Source organism: Heterodontus francisci, chromosome 9 (assembly GCF_036365525.1).
Source record: "Heterodontus francisci isolate sHetFra1 chromosome 9, sHetFra1.hap1, whole genome shotgun sequence".
NCBI lineage: Eukaryota > Metazoa > Chordata > Chondrichthyes > Heterodontiformes > Heterodontidae > Heterodontus > Heterodontus francisci.
The window spans coordinates 43184190-43207163 of NC_090379.1; the positions used below are offsets into that span (position 1 = coordinate 43184190).

At 43.8% G+C, this 22974-nt stretch overlaps 1 protein-coding gene across 1 annotated transcript; it reads left to right on the top strand.

Moving 5' to 3' along the window:
- Window positions 1-8627: 8627 nt before the first annotated feature.
- On the top strand, window positions 8628-9803 carry LOC137373321 (putative nuclease HARBI1). Its single transcript, XM_068038145.1, has 2 exons — window positions 8628-9324; window positions 9385-9803. Exons 1-2 carry the CDS (start codon window positions 8628-8630, stop codon window positions 9801-9803), a joined length of 1116 nt encoding a protein of 371 aa, XP_067894246.1.
- The last annotated feature ends 13171 nt before the right edge of the window (window positions 9804-22974 follow it).

Consider the following 22974-nt stretch of genomic DNA (forward strand, 5'->3'; position numbering starts at 1 on the left):
AGGAGAAAGCTTTCAGTGATCCTGGAGAAACGATTTCTGTGATCATCCACTAATGATTCCAGGCTAACAACTTCCAATCTTTTCCATTCAATTCAGATGACAGAAACAAATATTTACCAACATATTTTGGAATAATGTTTTACTCTGCTTTTTCTCTGAGAAGATAGGTAACTAAAAGCAAACTTTCAGTTAACCATTGCCAATGCTGCTTGCAAGGGGAAAGTCATCCTTTTTTTTAAACACTCCATGTGAAACACATCCTATTACCTTCAGAGCCCAGCAAATAATTGACACATCAATAAACAATATCGTAAACATAAACTATGGTGAATGAGTTCAAGGATCTAGGAGTCTTTCCTTTCCTCTCCAGAGGGAAATAATATTCTGGTTTAGACCATTGAAATCTGCCACTTAAAACACAGAAATACCAGTACCCAGAGAACTCAGGATAACTGACTGGAATGAAAGCAGAAAATGTTGGAAATACAGGTCAGCAGCTGAAAACAGAAAAGGTAAGTTGTGTTTTAGGTAGAAACCCTTCATCAGAATTCAAATTAGTATACAAGAAAGAAGGCCAAACTTACATTTATTCAAATGCAGGAATTGGTGCAATTTAAATGTTATTAAAGGGACCACTGAGTGCAGAGTCTTAACTTGCCAACTCCTAACATTTTCAGGCTTGTGAGAAATAATGTTGGAGTTCATTGAACCTGTTGAAGCCACAGTGATTACATAAAATTACAACATAGAAATATGGAATTCGGCCCAACTGGTCTATGCCAGTGCTTAATCTCCACACGAGCCTCCATCCTCTCTACTTCATCTAACCCTATCAAAAAACCCTTCTACTCCTTTCTTCCCTGTGTACCTACCTTGCTTTCCCTAAGTGAATCTATGCTATTCACATCAACTACTCCATGTGCTACCAAGTTCTCTGGGTAAAGAACTTTCTCCTGAATTCCTTACTGATGCATGAGTGACTAACTTATGTTTATATACATTAGCTGACTGCCTAACTTGGATTATGGTAGACATTAACTGGAGTAAGGTTAAGAGCAGGCTATCTAAAACATGAGTCCACTAAATAAAAATGTTTTAGCACAACACTGAATTTAATGGAAAGATGGCTGACCCTAAAAAATATCACAGCAGTTAAATGTTCCAGCAACATTAAGCAAGAGCCAAATGAACTGATGCAAAAAATGAAATAGTGAAGGATGAGCATTTGGATCTATTTAATTTTTGACTTCAGAATATGCCAATCTGGACCAACACAAAGTTCAGCATTATGACCATAATACTCACCAGGATTTCAACGCTTCCCATTAACTTCTAACTAGACTGACAAGCTTGCACTTAGCACTTGACTGGTAGCGGATGCAAATGCATCCTACCACGATTTGTCTGCAAGGGACCAAACAAACTGTCAGAACCAGATCACCGCTGAAAACATTCTCCACTAATTGATCACTGAGGATGGGCTAGCATCCTTTAAAAATCATAGAATTAGACATTCGCCTTTCCAGCTGGTCTATTAACTATCTTCATAAAATGTTTTGCCATATCATACATGCTTCAAGAAATACTATAACATGACCAGAAACATTGGTTTAAATGTAACAAAGGGTGTGGCATAGTATGTACATATCTTAAAGCAGGGACCAAACGTTTTGGTAAATTCTCATGGGTGCACAAAAGTGCAGATGTGAACCTCACAGAAATCCATTACATTATTATTCATAACTATCAACTGGCTTTCAAATCAAGTTGCGCAAGAAGTAACTTTCTGTATATTTCCTATGTGGCCCAAGCATTAATAAAAGGACCTTTGATTTAGTAAGGGGGAGCTTAACATTTGAAGTTTTAATTAAGGAGGATTAATGTAATTACAGACATTGGCTTCCAGCTACCCACTGGCATGATGATAGCAAAAAGTTGACAAGTCATGTAAGTAACAAGGAACAGGTCCTATGTGCCTAAGTGATGGAATTCCAGAAATATCATCCGCCATACATAGAGGAACATTTCTTCTGTGAATGTGAGATACTCATTTGAAAGGGCAGAACTGGATTACTGTAATTATACAAACTGTTTTAATTTACAAGAAAGTTGAAGGGTAGATTTACAATCCACTTTACCAGTTGCAGTGGGAAGAATGGGCTGAGCGGGACCTGGAAAATCAGGAAAGAAGGCTTTACACCCAATGTTGTTGCATGTGCTATTTTGTAGTTGTGAAAAATTGCAGAAGAATGTTCGTATATGAAATGTGTAATAGCCTCATTGGAGAGAATAATATGTAAAAACATTTCAATCGAACTGCAGGTACAATTTCCCACTTTTTCACCAGGACTGCTTTCTGCACCAATCTGCACAGGGCTAAGAGAACTTTTATGTGAAGCTCTGAAAGGGGAAGAGGGTTTATAAGCCAGGAGTTCTTTGAGGGAGTTACATATACTGTGGATAAAGGGGAACCGGTGGATGTATTGTACTTAGATTTCCAGGAGGCATTTGATAAGGTGCCAGATCAAAGGTTATTGCAGAAAATAAAAGCTCATGGTGTAGGGGGTAACATATTGGCATGGATAGAAGATTGGCAAGCTAACAAGAAACAGAGAGTAGGCATAAATGGGTCATTTTCTTGTTGGCAAGATGGAACAAGTAGTATGCCGCAGGGATCTGTGCTGCGGCCTCAACTTTTTACAATTTATATAAATGACTTAGATGAAGGGACTGAAGGTATGGTTGCTAAATTTGCTAATGACACAAAGATAGGTAGAAAGTAACTTGTGAAGAGGACATGAGGGGGCTACAAAGAGATATAGATAGGTTAAGTGAGTGGGCAAAGACCTGGCAAATGGAGTATAATGTGGGAAAGTGTCCACTTTGGCAGGAAGAATAAAAAAGAAGCATATTATTCTAAATGGTGAGAGATTGCAGAGCTCTGAGATGCAGAGGAATCTGGGTGTCCTAGTGCATGAATCGCAAAAGATTATTACGCAGGCACAGCACATAATTAGGAAAGCAAATAGAATGTTATCGTTTATCATGAGGGAAATTGAATACAAAAGTAGGGAGGTTATGCTTCTGCTATACAGGACGTTGGTGGGACCATATCTGGAGTACTGTGTACAGTACTGGATGTAAATGCGTTGGAGGCAGTACAGAGAAGGTTTACTAGACTAATACCTGGAATGGGCGGGCTGTCTTACGAGGAAAGATTGGACAGGCTAGGCTTGTATCTGCTGGAATTTAGAAGAGTAAGAGGCAACTTGAATGAAACATGTAAGATCCTGAGGGGTCTTGACAGGGTGGATGTGGAAAGGATGTTTCCTCTTGTGGAAGAATCTAGAACTAGGGGTCACTGTTTTAAAAATAAGGGGTCGTCCATTTAAGACAGAGATGAGGAGAAATTTTTTCTCTGAGGGTCGTGAGTCTTTGGAATTCCCTGACTCAAAAGGCGGTGGAAGCAGAGATTTTGAATATTTTTAAGGCAGAGGTAGATAGATTCCTGATAAGCAAGGGGGTGGAAGATTATCGGGAGTAGGTGGAAATGTGGAGTAATCAGTTCAGCCATGAACTTATTGAATGACGGAGCAGGCTCGAAGGGCCAAGTGGCCTACTCCTGTTCCTAATTCATATGTTCGTATGTACATTTTTGTATTTTATTTTTAGCATTTTCTTAAGTAACTATGAGGTCTCTTTGGAAATTTTACTCTGGTAAAATTTTTATTTTATCAAAGCAGTAAGTAGTGTTTAAGTCCATCATAAACGAGCTGATTATTGTTTGCTAATTCACCAGAGAGCTGACAGTAATTGAAGCAGATTGAATGTGTTCTGTGCTAGAGTATGGTATGCATAGTAATCAATAAACTTGGCATTGGCCTATAGCATATGTGGTACAGGTTAGCAGGTAGCACTTTGTGGTATGTATCTTTGCGCCAGCATCCTGATAAACAGTACTAATCAGTAGGTTTACATTGGCAGCTTCCTTGTGCCATCTTCTTCTGCATCAGTTCTCAAGCCATGCAGGTAGTGTACCATCTCCTGCCTGGCATGCTGCACTGTCATTCTCTGGAGAAGATGCCTTGAAGTGTCAAACATGACATCTTTCTTCACACCCAATTCAGACTGCAACATTTAGCCTCCATCAAACAGGATGTCCAAGTGCTGCATCACCTGGCCATAATCTCCGTTTCCTGCTTCCCCTTAAGGGATGCTGACACATGGAATGCCTCAGCTGCTGGCCCATCCATCCCCCTTTGGCTTCCCTAAGTAGGGAGCTCATAGCCAATATACAAATAAGCCAACCTCAGCTATTTCAGACTTGGAGCTGGTGAACAGTATGTTCACAACAACCTGGTACCATGTCTCTCTACCAGGACTGGAAAAATCTACACTAAGTCCCTAACAGTCAGTCAGCTATATCCAATCATTTTTCAAGTTACCATTGCTTTGCTTAAGAAGGTTCAATGATATATCAGCTGCGCAACAAATTCAGGGAAATAATAGAGATCTTTTGTTGTTCCTGCAACGCCTGCATCCTGTTGTCAACTGTATCCAAGATTGTTCTTGAAAAAATTAGTGCTGTTATATCTGGAGCAATGGAAGCAAAAAATATATTCGTGTCAACCTATCAGAGATGGCAATGCAAGACGAATGATGGAAACAGACAACTAAGGATGCAACACAAAATAATGCCATCATTTCTAATCATTTGTTTGTACTGGTGAGTAAGGACTGCTGGCACACTGTACTGGAGAACAGTGGCATGTACGCATTTGCATGGTCTCATTTTATGATAGCATCTCCCTCTTCCTCAAACCATGCTAAGTTTTAATTCAGCAGATGTTGACAAAAGTTACAAACAACAATCTTTGGTGGAAAGTCAAAAGGCAGAAGTAAAAGACTTGTATTTTAGCATGAGCAAAATTCTCTAGTAATAGTCAATATAATGTAAAGAAAGACTTGCATTTATATAGTGCCTTTCATGACCGCAGGACATTCCAAAGTGTTTTACAGTCAATATAGTACTTATTGGAATTAGTCGCTGCTTTAATGCAGCAACTATTTTGTGCATGGCAAGCTCCCACATATACCAATGAGATAATGACCAGATATTCTATTTATTCCATTTAGGGATATTAGTTGAAATATAAATATTGGCCAGAACACCTGGGATAACTCCCTGCTGTTCTTCTAAATAATACCATGGATCTATTACACCCACATGAAAGGGCAGATGGAGCCTCAGTTTAATGTGTCATCTGAAAGCCTGCACCTCTGACACTACAGCACCCCCTCAGTGCTGCACTGGATTCAGCCTGGATTTTTGTGGTCAAGTCTATGTAAGGAATAAGGAGGGCAGTTGGAGCACTTTAATAGGTATGAATACATAATGACCTGACCTTTAATTACTGTTCTCATACATTTCACTTTATTCTGTTAAGCGCTTCCAAACTTCAAATAAAGCTGAGTAATCTGATATGCTGATAAATATCAATTTATTCTTTCAGGATCCATGATAATTGCAGAGTGAGCTATCCAGAATCTGTTAGAAGAGAGTGGCATCTTTACATAACAAATGCAATGGTGAATAAAATCTGAATACTAATTCCCCCTTTAAAAATGAATACAAATGAACTCTGGAAAATTCCCATATTGAATGCATAAAAATCTAATTTCTATCTCCACAGCACCAGCAAAAGAAGTGTGGTATAGGTCATTCTGCATGATAGGTGAAACAATAACTTAATTAAGCATTTTTTGCTTGAATTAATCAGAGCCCAGCAGCAACAAGCCTCCAACTTTCACAAATAACACATCTTTTGTGTGGAATATCAACACCAACATTTTTTAAACAATGCTTTGTTGAAGCAAATGTATTTTGTGTCATAATTCATGAAGAATTTATACTCTTTGGAAATAATGTGATCATGTTGGTTAGCAGTCTTTGCAATCTGTCATCTCTATGCATTTAAATACAGCTTGCTTTCAATAGTAAATAGCTGAGGAATCCGAATAGACATAAACAATGCTAAATTGAGTCATGAGCTATAGGCCCAAATTCAAAACTGATGCCAGTACATGTATCAATATTTTAGAAAGCTTTATGAAAACAGCCAGAGGATTTTTTTCAATTCTCCTTTGTTCTCAACACTTCCATTTGTCTCCAATATTGTAGCTTTTTGCCAATGGTGATATATTTGGCTTCTTTGTGCCATCTTGCCCTTCAAGGACAACGCTCCCACCCACCCTGCCTGATGTCTTCTGCTTCAATCAAATGGAAATTATGCAAACAACAGAAGGGTGCAATATCCACATCATATAACCAGTCCCAAAGAGATACTTGAAAATATCAGTCAGTTCCTACAGTGTCAATTTTACAACTTGGGAATCTGCTAGATTGTATTTTTAAGCCGGACAGTTTAGTGAATGATCAAGGTCTGAAATGCCAAATATTGCAAAAATAACTTTACCGGAAGAAAAAAAAAGTAAGTTCAACTGCTCAGTGCCCTCTAGTCACAAATACTGAAAGTATTCCTTGCAGAACTGTAGTATTGTAAAGTTAAGAAATTTGGAAAAATTTACGGAAGAATTGCATTTCACTTAGACCATTGCATACTCATGGACCATTGAAAATCAAACTTGCAATCTGATTTTTGCAAAATTGCATGTTTTTGCAAATAAAGTAACTGACTTGGGGTACAACAGTCTTTCTGAAAGTTATCTGCATAAATAAGTTAGAAAAACTGTTAAGTAGAAACCGTAAATAGCTCAGTGTCCAAAAGAGAAAGACGGGTTAATGCTTGGAACATGACAGACTCTGGATGTTGAGATGCTGACCTGTTGCGTATTTACAACACTTTTAGCTTCTTTTAATTTGCAATTTGCTGCTTTTTCATGTCTTTATTTACTCTCATTGAGAAACTAATTCAATGGAGCATTGGATGTAATTGTGATGTGAACAGCAGAAAATGACCTTTGGTGATGAGTCAGAAACTTTAGGTCTACTGGAACCAAAGCAAAATGGCTGCCTAACTCCAGTGGGGCAAAACTTGTATTTAAGGGAGTGTGATACACATTAGTTACAGAAATGATGAGCAAAATAAGCAATTATGGCAAAGGTGGAGCTGCAACACTCAAAAAATAATTTTGCTGCCAGGAGAGAGAAGTGGTACGCCTGATGAGCAAGAAAGACTTCCACAACTATTGGGTTTTCGGCCAAAAATGGGTTGATATCTCGGAAATAGGAAAAGGAAACCAGTGGCTAGATTAAATTTGGAGAAAAGGCATCCATTATCGTGGTACTGAAAAAAAAAGATTTTTTTCCTCAAAGAAAAGCAACTTAACTGCACTTGAAATGCAACTTAATCAAAACACATTTATGCAGCTGCATTACTCAGTTTAGTTTAGTCTATTCCAGTTTATGATTATTGGCTTAATAGTTTATATTCCACTTAAGCAGTATATTTAAATTCTGTAATTAAATCACTGTGCAAAATGCACATGCGTGGGCATAACAGGCAAAGTTGATTTAATGTTAAAAATACCATATTAAACAGAGCACTACTATTGCAAAAACAGTGCTACATGCAGAACAGTCCTATCCTTATTCACCATCATCATACTGCAGCTTTAAAAGAATTCCACATTAAAAACTGAATTTCTATTTTCATGGTAAACATATTTACAAAAGTGGTGGATGACAGAGGTGAGGAACAGCTATTTATTTTGTCACTATGAATTGACATCAGCTTCAGGCAGTCTACACAAGTGAAAGCCGTCAATTATAGTTAGTTGGTAATACTGTCATTTCTGAGTCAGAAAGTTGTGGGTTTAAGTCCCACTCCAGAGACTTGAGCACAAAACATCGAGGCTGACATTCCAGTGCTGTACTGAAGGAGTGCTGTGTTTTGGAGCTGTAGTGTTTTAAGCCAAGGCCCCGTTTGCTCTCTGGATGTGAAAGATCCTATGGCACTATTTTGAAGAACAGCAGGGGAGTTATCCCTGGTGTCATGGCCAATATTTATCCCTCAATCAACGTTACAAAAACAGATTGGGCTAAATTTTGTGAGACCAACAGGAGTGGGAGTGGAGGCACAGGGAGCTGAAATATCTGGATGGATGCGCTCGCATGGAAACCCAACATTGTGACATTGGTTCCGGATTTTGTCAGTGGGGGAGAAAGCTCCAAGATGGCATTGCCACCCCAATGCGGCGATACTGCAATTTAAATTGGTAAACAACTTGTTTTAATACATTAGCATTGAAGTGATCATAATTCTGTGGGGTGGGAGAGGGGTAGGGGGGTGTTGAATTTAGTCAATGGCGTATGGGGATCACGTGCCTTCTGATTCCCAGCCATTTAAAGGTGGTGGCACCGAGGCAAAGCCTCATTGACACCGCAGGTAGGGAGCCATAGGAAGAGGTGGAGAATGGTGGTCATTGTCATCCTGCAGTGCTGGGTACTCTGCACGGGTGGGCATAGTATTGGGTGCTGGGTTCTCTGCAAGGGTGGGCACTTAGGGGCATTAGCGCATATGCCAAGGGTGGGGGGGGAGCAAAGGGAAAGGTGTCAAGGCCAGCTTGTCTCTGCAAGTGCTTTGGAGGGCTGCTGATCAGCAGCGATGGGTCTCATACACACAGTCTTTGTGGACAACATGCAGCGCAGCAGCAGCTCAGATGGAGGGAGCACCAGGAGCCCACCCATGAAGCTCCAATTGGAGAGCGGCAGCAGGCAACCATGCCAAGAAGGGCCTACCTGCACCAGAGACTGTGCCATATTCACCTCAGCTACTTCCAAATGTCCGAGAGGCAGTGTCAGCAAAGACCGGCTCTCCAAGGAGGCCATCACCAACTTATGCGCCATGCTGCAGGACAAATCGCAACCGATGGAATTTTGTGGTCACCCTATGCCTGTGGCCCTGAAGGTCACTGTGGCACTCAACTTTTATGCGTTTGGCTCTTTCCAGGGATCCACTGGGGGCATGTGTGGGGTCTCCCAGGTAGCAGCCCACCTCTGCATCAAGGAGATGACCAATGCCCTATTGAAGAGGGCCGGGGACTATGTGTGTCACCGGACCAACCCTGACAGTCAGGCCAAGTGGACCATCAGCTTCGGGGCCATTGTTGAATTCTCCCAGGTGCAACTTGTGATAGACCTCACACATGTAGCCATCAAGGCTCCTATGGAGCAACCAGCCGCCTTCAACAGGAAGGACTTCCATTCAATCAACGTTCAACTGGTCTGTTACCACCAAAAACATTTCCTGCAGTGTGTGCCTGCTTCCTGGGAAGCAGTCACAATACCTACATACTTCGACAGTCCCAGGTGCCACAGCTTTTCAGGCCCCCCGCTCCCCCCCATCCCCCACTCGTCTTCAGGAATGGATTCTCGGGGACAAGGACTACCCATTGAAGACAGGGCTACTGACACTGGTGAGAAACCATCGCACAGCAGCAGAGGAGAGGTACAATACATGCATGGCTCCACCAGAGTGACCATTGAGCAGGCTATTGGGCTGCTGACTTTGAGATTCCCGTGCCTTGATCGATCTGGTGGAGCCCTGCAGTATGCCCCAGTGAGGGTCTCACGTATCATGGTGGTCTGCTGTGCTCTGCACAATCTAGCACTGCAGAGGGGGGAGGCCTTGCATGAAGAGGACATGTTTGATCACCAGGCCTCAACTGACGAGGAGAATGTGGAGGAGGTTAATGAGCAGGCAGCGCTGGATATTGCACCCCTTGCACTGGAGGCCAGGCATATTGAGAAATGGCCAGGGAGGCAAGAAACAATCTCATAAATACCCGGTTCCTGCCACCATGATAGCCTCTCAAAGTGAACTCAAAAGCTCATCTCACTGTATTCTGCCTGTTGTCTCCTTTCTATCTTGATTCAGTGCCTAGCGCCCAGCTTCACCACATGCCCTGGCACATCAGAGACACTTACCAAACAAGGCCTGTGCCTACACAGGCAGCCCAATGAGAGAACAAGGGTGAAGGCAGACATTCAGGCATGAAAGAATGAGCAATTTACAACAATGAATGTTCACTCTATTTATGACAAAAGTACAGAAAAAAATATAAAAGCCAAATGCAAAACACCCATGAATACCCAAGTGCATCTAGGTACTCTTCTTTAAACGTTTACCAGTGCTTCTACAAGGTGTGACCCCTGCACTAGCAGCTGGGCTGGAGGCAGGCTGCTGATCAAGCTACCCCTTGGCCTGTGATGATTTTGGTGGCTGTCCTCTGGCTGCCTGAGACCTGGAAGGCCCCGGTTACCTGAAGGTTTCTTGCGCAGGTGCAGGACTCTCCACAGTTGTTGCGGCGGCTAGAGCGTATGTGGTGCTGTCACCAGCTTATGACACTGATTCTAAAGCCGAGCGGTTACCCACCGAGGTGAAAGTGTCTGTGCTGGTGGAAGGTGCAGGAGAGTCCTCTAAGTGGTCCTCCTCCTCAGAGGTCGATAGCTGGTCCCCTGTCGCAGTGTCAGCGCTAGCCTCCTGTGGATAACGACCTGCCTGAGAGAACACAAATATCTGTGGATTAGATTGTGCAGAGCTCCTCATGTCAGCCATGCATGACGTGGATCTCCAGAGTGTGGTGGAGAACACATGAACACAATCCTCACTGTTTGTGCGGAGATTCCTGTCTCATCATCCGCTACTGAGTAGCCGCCCTGGGGCTCCCGCTAGTTCCAATGCTTCCCCCTCAGCCAACGACAGATACCAAAGATCTGGATGCCTCCGCCAGTCCTCGAGGTCTCCGGTATGTTCTGGGCCCGTTTGTCCTGCAAGTGGAAAGAGGGACATAGTAAGACTTTTCAGGAAGTGCAACAGATCAGTTATGCTAGTGGCACCTCCTCAAGCCCTGATGGGTTTTCCTACAAGGCTTCTCCCCACATCCGCTCTAAGGAGACCAAATGAGGGTGAGCTGCAAAAGAAGGTGGCCTTTGGCAAGATGCAGCCATGCATCTGCCAGGATGCGGTGATGTCTAAACCCTTCTGCCTGCACCTTTGTGGTCACTCCCTCCCCATGTCGCGTTCCCGCCTGTGTAGCCACATGTAAGCCCCAAAGAGGAGAGAGGTATGGAGGACTTACCTGGGCAGAACGGAGCACGTCTTTGACTCGCTGGCGAAACTGGACCTAGTTCCCTGGGGTGACCCCCATGACTGCTTACCTCCTTTGCAATCTCCATCCAGGCTTGCTTGGTCAGGCGGGAGGATCTCTTCTTGCCATCCCTTGGAAAGAAGACCTCCCGCCTTTCCCTTGTAGTCTGGAGAATCTCCAGGGAGGTAAACCTAAACTGTGGGGCCATCCGGTGTCTTGCCTCTGACATGCTCCTGCTCCATCCCAACTGTTGTTAGCCCTTGTGCAGCGGAGGGTCCAAGTGTTGCAACAGCACTTTAGTGGGGTCCAGCAGCATTCTAGCTTCACTGCCTCACTGAGAGGCAGCATTGCAAGCAGGGCTGGCAGCACTTTAAATATGGTGCCAGCACCTGCCTTGAAGTCATCTGATGCCACAATCACAACCTCGGAGCCCAATCCCGTTATGTAATTGGACAGACCCCGGACCTCCATTATGGTAAGTGGCCACCTGCCGCGTGACCGCAGTCAACCAGCCGCACCCATCATGCATGCGGTGACGGCTCCCGCTTCCGGGTCCATGCCGGGGCCCATGACGAGGATCACAAAATTCTGCTCATTATCACATTGCTGTTTGTGGGGATTTGCTGTGTGAAAATTGGTTGCCCCGTTTCCTTCATTACAACAGCGACTACATTTCAAAAGTATTTCAATAGCTGTAAAGCACTTTAGGACATCCTGAGGTCATGAAAGGCACTATATAAATGCAAGTCTTTCTTTCTATAGGCCTGATACAATAAACAAGTCCCCCTCCCCATCCTCAACAATTGCCCCTTTTTTTGCAGTTTCTGTTAATTTGCTAAAATGTGACTCCCCTGCTTTGACTTTAGAATTTGCCTGGACGTGGTCAGTAAGTCTATATTTCTACCTATATTTTCAGTATATCTATAATATAGATGGCAAACCAGCACAAGTTTTACAAATCAGAGCCAACGTTCCATAGCCTAATCTCAATTGCACCAGTTTGACATTACCATTTAGAGTCATAGAGTTATACAGCACAGAAACAGGCCCTTCGGCCCATTGTGTCTGTGCCAGCTATCAAGCACCTAACTATTCGAATCCCATTTTCCAGCACTTGGCCCGTAGCCTTGTATGATTTTGATTTTTTTTTTTGATTTAGAGATACAGCACTGAAACAGGCCCTTCGTCCCACCGAGTCTGTGCCGACCATTAACCACCCATTTATACTAATCCTACACTAATCCCATATTCCTACCACATCCTCACCTGTCCCTATATTCCCCTACCACCTACCTATACTAAGGGCAATTTATAATGGCCAATTTACCTATCAACTGCAAGTCTTTTGGCTGTGGGAGGAAACCGGAGCACCCGGAGGAAACCCACGCAGACACAAGGAGAACTTGCAAACTCCACACAGGCAGTACCCAGAATTGAACCCGGGTCGCTGGAGCTGTGAGGCTGCGGTGCTAACCACTGCACCACTGTGCGTTTCTAGTGCTATGGCGTTTCTAGTGCTCATCTAAATACTTCCTAAATGTTGTGCAGGTTCCTGCCTCTACCACCTCTTCAGGCAGTGCGTTCCAGATTCCAACCACCCTCTGGGTGAAAACATGTTTCCTCAAATCCCCTCGAAACCTCCTGCCCCTTACCTTAAATCTATGCCCCCTGGTTATTAACCCCTCCGCCAAGGGAAAAAGTTTCTTCCTATCTAACCTGTCAATGCCCCTCATAATTTTGTATACAATCATGTTCCCTGTTAGCCTTCTCTGTTCTAAAGAAAACAACCCTAGCCTTTTCAGTCTCTCTTCAAAGCTGAAATGCTCCAGCCCAGGCAATATCCTGGTGAATCTCCTTTGCACCCTCTCCAACGCAATCACATCCTTCCTATAGTGTGATGCCCAGAACTGTACACAATACTCCAGCTGTGGCCTGACTAGCATTTTATACTGCTCCATCATAACCTCTAAAATAAAAGCAAAATACTGCGGATGCTGGAAATCTGAAATAAAAACAAGAAATGCTGAAAATACTCAGCAGGTCTGGCAGCATCTGTGGAGAGAGAAGCAGAGTTAACATTTCAGGTCAGTGACCCTTCTTCAGAACTGGCAAATATTAGAAATGTAAAAGGTTTTAAATAAGTAAAGCGGGGCTAGGGCAAGAGATAACAAAGGAGAAGGTGTAGATAGGTCAAAGTCACAGAATAAGGTCCATAAGGTCGTGGAGCAAAGGCAAACAATATTTTAATGGTGTGTTGAAAGACAAAGCATTAGTACAGATAGGGTGTTAACGGACTGAAAATTGAACAGCCACAAGGACAAACATGGAAAAAAAAGTGGGTAAGCAAACTGAACAAACTAAGATGAAATAAAATAAAATAAACACAAAAACAATTTTAAAAAGAAAAAGAAAAAAAAACTAAAAAGAAAAGTAAAATGGGGGCCCCGTCATGCTCTGAAATTATTGAACTCAATGTTCAGTCCGGCAGGCTGTAGTGTGCCTATTCGGTAAATGAGATGCTGTTCCTCGAGCTTGCGTTGATGTTCACTGGAACACTGCAGCAATCCCAGGACAGAAATGTGAGCATGAGAGCAGGGGGGAGTTGAAATGGCAAGCAACCGGAAGCTCGGGGTCCGGCTTGTGGACTGAGCGGAGGTATTCCGCAAAGCGGTCACCCAGTCTGCGCTTGGTCTCTCCAATGTAGAGGAGACCACATTGTGAGCAGCGAATACAGTATACTACATTGAAAGAAGTACAAGTAAATTGCTGCTTCGCCTGAAAGGAGTGTTTGGGGCCTGGGATAGTGAGGAGAGAGGAGGTAAATGGGCTGGAATTACACCTCCTGCGATTGCAGGGGAACGTACCATGGGAAGGGGACGAGGTGGTGGGGATAATGGAGGAGTGGACCAGGGTGTCACGGAGGGAATAATCCCTTCGGAATGCTGACAGGGGAAGGGAGGGGAAGATGCGTTTGGTAGTGGCATCACGCTGGAGGTGGCGGAAATGGGGGAGGATGATCCTTTGGATATGGAGCCTGATGGGGTGGAAAGTGAGGACAAGGGGAACCCTGTCGCGGTTCTGGGAGGGAGGGGAAGGGGTGAGGGTAGAGGTGCGGGAAATGGGCCGGACACAGTTGAGAGCCCTGTCAACCACAGTGGGAGGGAATCCTCGGTTGAGGAAAAAGGAAGACATATCAGAAGCGATGTCATGGAAGGTAGCATCATCAGAGCAGATGCGTCAGAGACGGAGAAACTGGGAGAATGGAATAGAGTCCTTACAGGAGGTAGGGTGTGAAGAAGTGTAGTCAAGGTAGCTGTGGGAGTCGTTGGGCTTATAATGGATATTAGTAAACAGCCAGTCCTACTCAGGCCCCCTCCCCCAATTCTCTTTCCAGTACATTGATGACTGTATCGGTGCAGTTTCCTGCTCCCGCCCCGAACTGGAAAACGTTATCAACTTTGCTTCTAATTTCCACCCTTCTCTCACCTTTACATGGAGAATCTCCGACATTTCCCTTCCTTTCCTCGACTTCTCTATCTTCACCTCTGGAAATAGGCTGTCTACTAATATCCATTATAAGTTTGTTTGTTCAGTTTGCCTACACAATGTTATGCCCAAAGCTATGGGCCCTGACACTATTCCGGCAATAGTACTGAAGACCTGTGCTCCAGAACTTGCTGCGCCCCTAGCCAAGCTGTTCCAGTACAGCTACAACACTGGCATCTACCCTGCAATGTGGAAAATTGCCCAGGTATGTCGTGTACACAAAAAGCAGGACAAATCCAACCCAGCCAATTACCGCCCCATCAGCCTACTCTCTATCATCAGTAAAGTGATGGAAGGTGTCATCAACAGTGCCATCAAGCGGCACTTGCTTAGCAATAACCAGCTCAGTGACGCTCCGTTTGGGTTCCGCCAGGGCCACTCAGCTCCTGACCTCATTACAGCCTTGGTTCAAACATGGACAAAAGGGCTGAGCTCAAGAGCTAAGGTGAGAGTGACTGCCCTTGACATCAAGGCAGCATTTGACCGAGTATGGCATCAAGGAGCCCTAGCAAAACTGAGGTCAATGGGAATCAGGGGGAAAACCCTCCACTGGCTGGAGTCATACTTAGCGCAAAGGAAGATGGTTGTGGTTGTTGGAGGTCAATCATCTGAGCTCCAGGACATCACTGCAGGAGTTCCTCAGGGTAGTGTCCTAGTCCCAACCATCTTCAGCTGCTTCATCAATGACCTTCCTTCTATCATAAGGTCAGAAGTGGGGATGTTCGCTGATGATTGCACAATGTTCGGCACCATTCGTGACTCCTCAGATACTGAAGCAGTCCGTGTAGAAATGCAGCAAGACCTGGACAATATCCAGGCTTGGGCTGATAAGTGGCAAGTAATATTCTCGCCATACAGGTGTCAGGCAATGACCATCTCCAACAAGAGAGAATCTAACCATCTCCTCTTGACATTCAACAGCATTACCATCACTGAATCTCCCACTATCAACATCCTGTGGGTTACCATTGACCAGAAACTGAACTGGAGTAGCCATATAAATACCGTGGCTACAAGAGCAGGTCAGAGGCTAGGAATCCTGAGGCGAGTAACTCACCTCCTGACTCCCCAAAGCCTGTCCACCAGCTACAAGGCACAAGTGAGGAGTGTGATGGAATACTCTCCACTTGCCTGGATGGGTGCAGCACCAACAACACTCAAGAAGCTCGACACCATCCAGGACAAAGCAGCCCACTTGATTGGCACCCCATCTACAAACATTCACTCCCTCCACCACCGACGCACAGTGGCAGCAGTGTGTACCATCTACAAGATGCACTGCAGCAATGCACCACGGCTCCTTAGACAGCACCTTCCAAACCCGCGACCTCTACCAACTAGAAGGACAAGGGCAGCAAATACATGGGAACACCACCACCTGCAAGTTCCCCTCCAAGTCACACACCATCCTGACACGGAACTATATCGCCGTTCCTTCACTGTCACTGGGTCAAAATCCTGGAACTCTCTTCCTAACAGCACTGTGGGTATACCTACTCCAAATGGACGGCAGCGGTTCAAGAAGGCAGTTCACCACCACCTTCTCAAGGGCAATTCGGGATAGGCAATAAATGCTGGCCTAGCCAGCGTCACCCACATCCCATGAATGAATAAAAAAAAAACCTTGTCCTTTGTTATCTCTTGCCCCACCCCCACTTTACTTGCTTATAATCTTTTACATTTCTATTATTTGCCAGTTCTGAAGAAGGGTCACTGACCTGAAACGTTAACTCTGCTTCTCTCTCCACAGATGCTGCCAGACCTGCTGAGTATTTCCAGCATTTCTTGTTTTTATTCCATCATAACCTCCCTGCTCTTATATTCTATGCCTCGGCTGATAAAGGCAAGTTTCCCATATGCCTTCCTAACCACCTTATTTACCTGTGATGCTGCCTTCAGTGATCTGTAGGCAAGTACACCAAGGTCCTTCTGACCTTCTGTACTTCCTAGGGTCCTAACATCCATTGTATATTCCCTTGTATTGTTGGTCCTCCAAAAATGCATCACCTTACACTTCTCAGGATTAAATTCCATTTGCCACTGCTCTGCCCATCTTACCAGCCCATCTATATCGTCCTGTAATCTAAGGCTTTCCTCCTCACTATTTACGACACCACCAATTTTCATGTCATCTGCAAACTTACTTATCATACCTCCTATATTCACATCTAAATCATTAATGTATACTGCAAACAGCAAGGGTCCCAGCACCGATCCCTGCGGTACACCACTGGTCACAGGCTTCCACTTGCAAAAACAACCCTCGACCATCATCCTCTGCCTCCTGCCACTAAGCCAATTTTGGATCCACTTTGCCAAATTGCCCTGGATCCCATGGGCTCTTACCTTCTTGACCAATCTCCCATGCGGGACCTTATCAAAAGCCTTACTAAAGTCCATGTCGACTACATCAACTGCTTTGCCCTCATCTACACATCTAGTCACTTCCTCAAAAAATTCAATCAAGTTAGTTAGACGTGATCTGCCCCTGACAAAGCCATGCTGACGATCCCTGATTAATCCCTGCCTCTCCAAGTGGAGATTAATCCTGTCCCTCAGAATTTTTTCCAATATTTTCCCAACCACTGATGTTAGACTCACCGGCCTGTAATTACCTGGTTTATCCCTGCTACCCTTCTTGAATAATGGCACCGCATTCACTTTCCTCCAGTCCTCTGGTACCTCTCCTGTGGCCAGAAAGGATTTGAAAATTTGTGTCAGAGCCCCTGCTATCTCCTTCCTTGCCTCACATAACAGCCTGGGATACATCTCATCTGGGCCTGGGGATTTATCCACTTTTAAGCCTGCTAAAACAGCTAATACTTCCTCCCTTTCATTGCTAATTTAGTTTAGTTTAGTTTAGAGATACAGCACAGAAACAGGCCCTTTGGCCCACCGAGTCTGTGCCGACCATCAACCACCCATTTATACTAATCCTGCACTAATCCCATGTCCCCTACCACATCCCCACCTGTCCCTATATTTCCCTACCACCTACCTATACTAGGGGCATTTTATAATGGCCAATTTACCTACCAACCTGCAAGTCTTTTGGCTTGTGGGAGGAAACCGGAGCACCCGGAGAAAACCCATGCAGACACAGGGAGAACTTGCAAACTCCACACAGGCAGTACCCAGAATTGAACCCGGGTCGCTGGAGCTGTGAGGCTGCGGTGCTAACCACTGCGCCACTGTGCCGCCCGTTTGCAGATGACATGAAAATTGGTGGTGTCGTACATAGTGAGGAGGTTCAAGTATATCACAATCCCCCTCCCTGATCTTTACACCTACATCGTCCTTCTCCATAGTGAACACAGATGAAAAGTAATCATTTGAAACCTCACCTATGTCCTCCAGCTCCACATACAGATTGCCACTTTGGTCCCTAACGGGCCCCACTCTTTCCCTGGTTATTCTCTTGCCCTTAATATACTTATAAAACACTTTAGGATTTTCCTTTATCTTGCCCGCCAGTGTTTTTTCATGTCCTCTCTTCACTCTCCTAATTACTTTTTTTAGTACCCTCCTACACTTCTTATACTCCTCTAGTGCCTCCGCTGTTTTCAGCACTCCGAATCTGCCATAAGCCTCCTTTTTCTTCCTGATGCAATCCTCTATATCCCTTGACATCCAGGGTTCCCTGGACTTGTTGGTCCTACCTTTCACCTTAACGGGTACATGTTGGCTCTGAACCCTCACTATTTCCTCTTTGAATGACTCCCACTGGTCTGATGTAGACTTTCCTACAAGTAGCTGCTCCCAGTCCACTTAGGCCAGATCCTGTTTTATCATATTGAAATCGGCCATCCCCCAATTCAGTACCTTTATTTCCAGCCCGTCTTTGTCCTTTTCCATAACTACCTTAAATCTTACAGAGTTATGGTCACTATCCCTGAAATGCTTCCCCCACTGACACTTCTACCAGCCAAGTGATTGCCCCCTTTTATTTCTTAAGTTCTACCCAAATGGCCTCATTTGAGGAACCTTCTAAGATGTCATCCCTCCTTACTGCAGTAATTGACTACTTAATCAACAGTGTAATGCCACCTCCTCTTTTATCCCCTCACCTGTCACGCCTGAAGATTCTAGACCCTGGAATATTGAGCTGCCAGTCCTGCCCCTCCCTCAACCATGTCTCTGTGATAGCAATAATATCATAATCCCATGTGCTAATCAATGCCCTCAATTCATCTGCCTTACTAGTAAGACTCCTTGCATTAAAATAGATGCAATCCAGCCTTGCATTTTTCCCTTGTGTCTTAAAAATATTTGCTCTGCCTTCCAGACTGACTCAGTTTCTCTTCTATATTTGACTGAGCATCACCCCTTACTGTACCTCCACTCTGTATCCCATCCCCCTGCCAAATTAGTTTAAACCACCCCCCCCCTCCCCCCCCCACAACAGCACTAGCAAACCTCCCAGCAAGGATGTTGGTCCCGTTCCGGTTCAGGTGCAACCCGTCCAACTTGTACAGGTCCCACCTTTGCCAGAAACAGACCCAGTGATCCAGGAAACTAAAACCCTCCCTCCTGCACCATCTCTTCAGCCATGCATTCATCTGCTGTATCCTCCTATTCCTATACTCACTAGCACGTGGCACTGGGAGTAATCCAGAGATTACAACCTTTGAGGTCCTGCTTTTTAATCTGTTACCTAGCTCCCTAAATTCTTGTTGCAGGACCTTCTCCCTCTTTTTACTTATGTCGTTGGTACCAATGTGTACCACGACCTCTGACTGTTCACCTTCCCCCTTTAGAATGTCCTGCAGCCGCTCCGTGACATCCTTGACCCTAGCACCAGGGAGGCAACATACCATCCTGGAGTCACATTCGTGCCCACAGAAACACCTATCTGTACCCCTTACGATAGAATCCCCTATCACAATAGCTCTTCCACTCCTTTTCCTTCCCTGCTGTGCAGCAGAGCCATCCGTGGTGCCACGAACTTGGCTGTTGCTGCTTTCCCCTGGGTGGCCATCCCCCCAACAGTATCCAAAGCGGTATATCTGTTTGAGAGGGGGATGGCCACAGGGGACTCCTGCACTACCTGCCTGCGGCTACTACTCCGTCTGTTGGTCACCCATCCCTTTTCTGCCTGTGCAGCCATTACCTGCAGTGTGACCACCTCACTAAACGTGCTATCCACGACATCCTCAGCCTCACGGATGCTCCACAGTGAATCCACCCGCAGCTCCAGCTCCATAATGCAGGTAGCCAGTAGCTGCAGCTGGATACATTTCCTGCACACATGGTCGTCAGGGAGACTGGAAGCGTCCCTGATTTCCCACATAGCGCAGGAGGAGCATATCACAGGTGCGAGCTCTCCTGCCATGACTTACCTTTAGATTAATTAGTTACTCCCTTTTTAAAAAAATACTAATTACACTAGGGGCCTTGTTCTACTCCAAACGCTACCCACTACAATCTAAATTACATTAATTTAAAAAAAAACACACTAGTAGTACTCACTTTATCACTTGAGGTCTTTTTAAAAAAAAACTTTCCCCTGATTTTTTTAAGCCATTTAAATTGACTAACAGCTGTTACTTACCGAACCAATCATCTTGAAGATTTCCCATGATGTCACTGTAAGTCTTTTTTTCCCTCTTTTGAGTCTCGGCACGCGCCGAGAGACACAGGGAGCTCCGGATCAGCTTCCTCGCAGGTCCGCCAGTCGCTGCTCCGCTCCTAGGTAAGTAAGGGCCTCGAGCCTTTCTCTTTATTTATAGCCATTTGTAGCCCTATAGATCTTTATTGTTTTCAACCCTCACCACAAACATACATACCCTTGCCATTCATTTCACCTGCTCCCTAGGCACAGCCTCAGACTGAAACAGACTGTTCACAATCATAACATCCTATTTGATCCTGAGATCTCCTTCAAACCCCATTTTTCTCCATCATAAAGACCGTCCACTTCCAAATCTATATCATCAACCTCCACTTCTACCTCTACCTCTGCTGCTGAAACCCTCATCCATGCCTTAGTCACCTCAATACTTGACTATTCCAATGTTCTCTGACTTCCCATCCTCCAAAAATTTTAACTAATCCAAAACTCTACTGCCTATATTGTATCCAATTCTCACTCATCCCTCAACCCTAACCTCACTGACTTACATTGGGTCTCAGTCCGCCAAAGCCACAAATTAAAACATTCTCACCCTTTTTGTTTAAATCCCTTCATGGCCTTGCCCCTCCCAATCTCTACAACCTCTGATTCTGGCTTTTGCAGCATCTCCCTTTCCCTTTACCCCAACATTGGCAGACATGCCTTCAGCTGCCTAGGTTCCAGAGTTTGGAATTCCTTCCTCAACCTCTCTGCCTCTCCGCCTCCTGCACATCTTTTAAGAACCACCTTAAATCCCATCTCAATGACCAAGATTTTGATCATCCCTCCTAATAGCTCTTTCTTTGCTCAGCATCCATTCTTTCCTTATGGCTCTGTGAAGCACCTTGGGTCATAGCTCAATATTAGAAGTTGTTTCTTTGGGATTTTCCATTTAGTTCTACTAATTTCTAACATTGGGCAATTTATCCTTTGGATTAGCCACTGGGTATTGGGATGAAACTAATTTAATTTGACTCCCTTAAAAAGTACATTGTTACCCCAAAATATACCTGGATTTGTTTTCATTTTCATTTTAGGTGCATTGAAGGTGCAATAATAAACACTATTACATTATTATTATACACCATATTCATTGTAGCTCCTCTACAACATGGAGTTGACTCAGCTTGAATGGCAGCAGAAAAGAGAAACTTTTATCTTATCTGCCTGGCCTAGATTTGACCTGAGCTCTCAGGGCCTGAAACTAAAATTAATATCTTTAATAAAATAGCAATCACATTGATGTAATGTTTAATAATATTTAAAACATTGTAAAATATTTACTAAAAATGGATGCTGAAATTGGCAACTGATCTTGAAAACTGTTTCTAGTGGAGAGGGTATGCCTGAAAAATCTCATAATTAAACCATCATAAAATCAAAGCAATAACAGAGCAAGTTGAAAGGTCTATCATTCAGTGGAATTCAATTTAGTTCATATTCTGCTTTAATAATGGCATGATACAAAATGCATCCCTAACAGTTATCATCAAGAAAATCCTAATAATTGAACCACAATAAGAACCATCCTTTTGTTCCATAATAATATTGACAATCCTCTGAATATGTTCTGTATGAGACTAATGGAAAATCTCACTATAACTAAACATAAGAGAAGATGCTACATTCTCATTGCCCAAACTTATTTTACGTAGAGTGCTTATAGTCAACAGGGAGAGGAGACCTTCATTCACCAGTCTGGGCCAGAAACAAATCCAAGTCTTGAGGACAGGGAGTATAACCACTGAACCACCCAGGCTCATTCAATTTAGAATTCAGTTTTGAGTTTTCTTTATCCAGCCATGTTGTTTAGCTTTCAATTTCTAAATATCTAATATTTTTTAAATGACCTATAATTAGAGCTGATTTTGTGGAAATTACAAAGTTGATTTGATTGAACGAAGTAAATATTGATGTATAATTTCTGACACTGCATAATGTTTTGACTTAAATCAAATACAGTCATTACCAAAATTTGGTAAGAACATTTTTGAGAGTCTGATAAAGCAATATAATTAAAAATAAATATTCAAAACTAGTTATTTTATGGCCTCTGGATCATTTACATAAATCATCGCCAAAGACCAATGCATTTTTATGATATAGATCTAATGTAATTGGAAAGAAGAAAATTCAGTATAGAAGTCAGCTTACAGCTGTTACCTCTGTGTCAGGGAATGAGAATTCTGGACAAAATCTTCATTTATGGATTTTATTGTAGGGACAAGATATTCACAGGCAACACAAACAGTGATGTAAAGGCTGTCGGAGATCTGGTGTTACATTTACTCAAGGTCAAGCTGCAGGATGACCAACCCTTGGTCCCTACCTACCTTCTGCGACAATTGTTTGCAATTATACCTTCAGCTAAAGGCCATTGCATCATATCTCTGCCATGATTAAGCATGGCTCGAGGGGCTATATATTCGGACTCACAAGCTCAACTTTCCAAGACTCACTATCTCATAGTGCCATGATGTGGAAGGTTCAATAACACGGTCTCAGGACATAACATAAATTGTCTTATCTACTTAGATGCACAGAAAAAGGTCAACCAAATAAATATATCCATTAGAAGGTTAGAGCTTACTCACCGAATCCAAATATCCAAATCTATCTTAGATGACAACAGTGTTACAATGCCAGTTTTACAGACAAGGAATCAAGGCATATGGAAATCAGGCAGGCAAATGGAGTTGTGGTTG

Excerpts from the sequence above, each read along its gene's own strand:
- LOC137373321 (XM_068038145.1), top strand. The coding sequence starts at position 8,628 with ATGGGTCTCATACACACAGTCTTTGTGGACAACATGCAGCGCAGCAGC. Across the intron at positions 9,325-9,384 it reads AATACCTACATACTTCGACA|GAATGGATTCTCGGGGACAA; the intron begins GTCCCAGGTGCC and ends ACTCGTCTTCAG.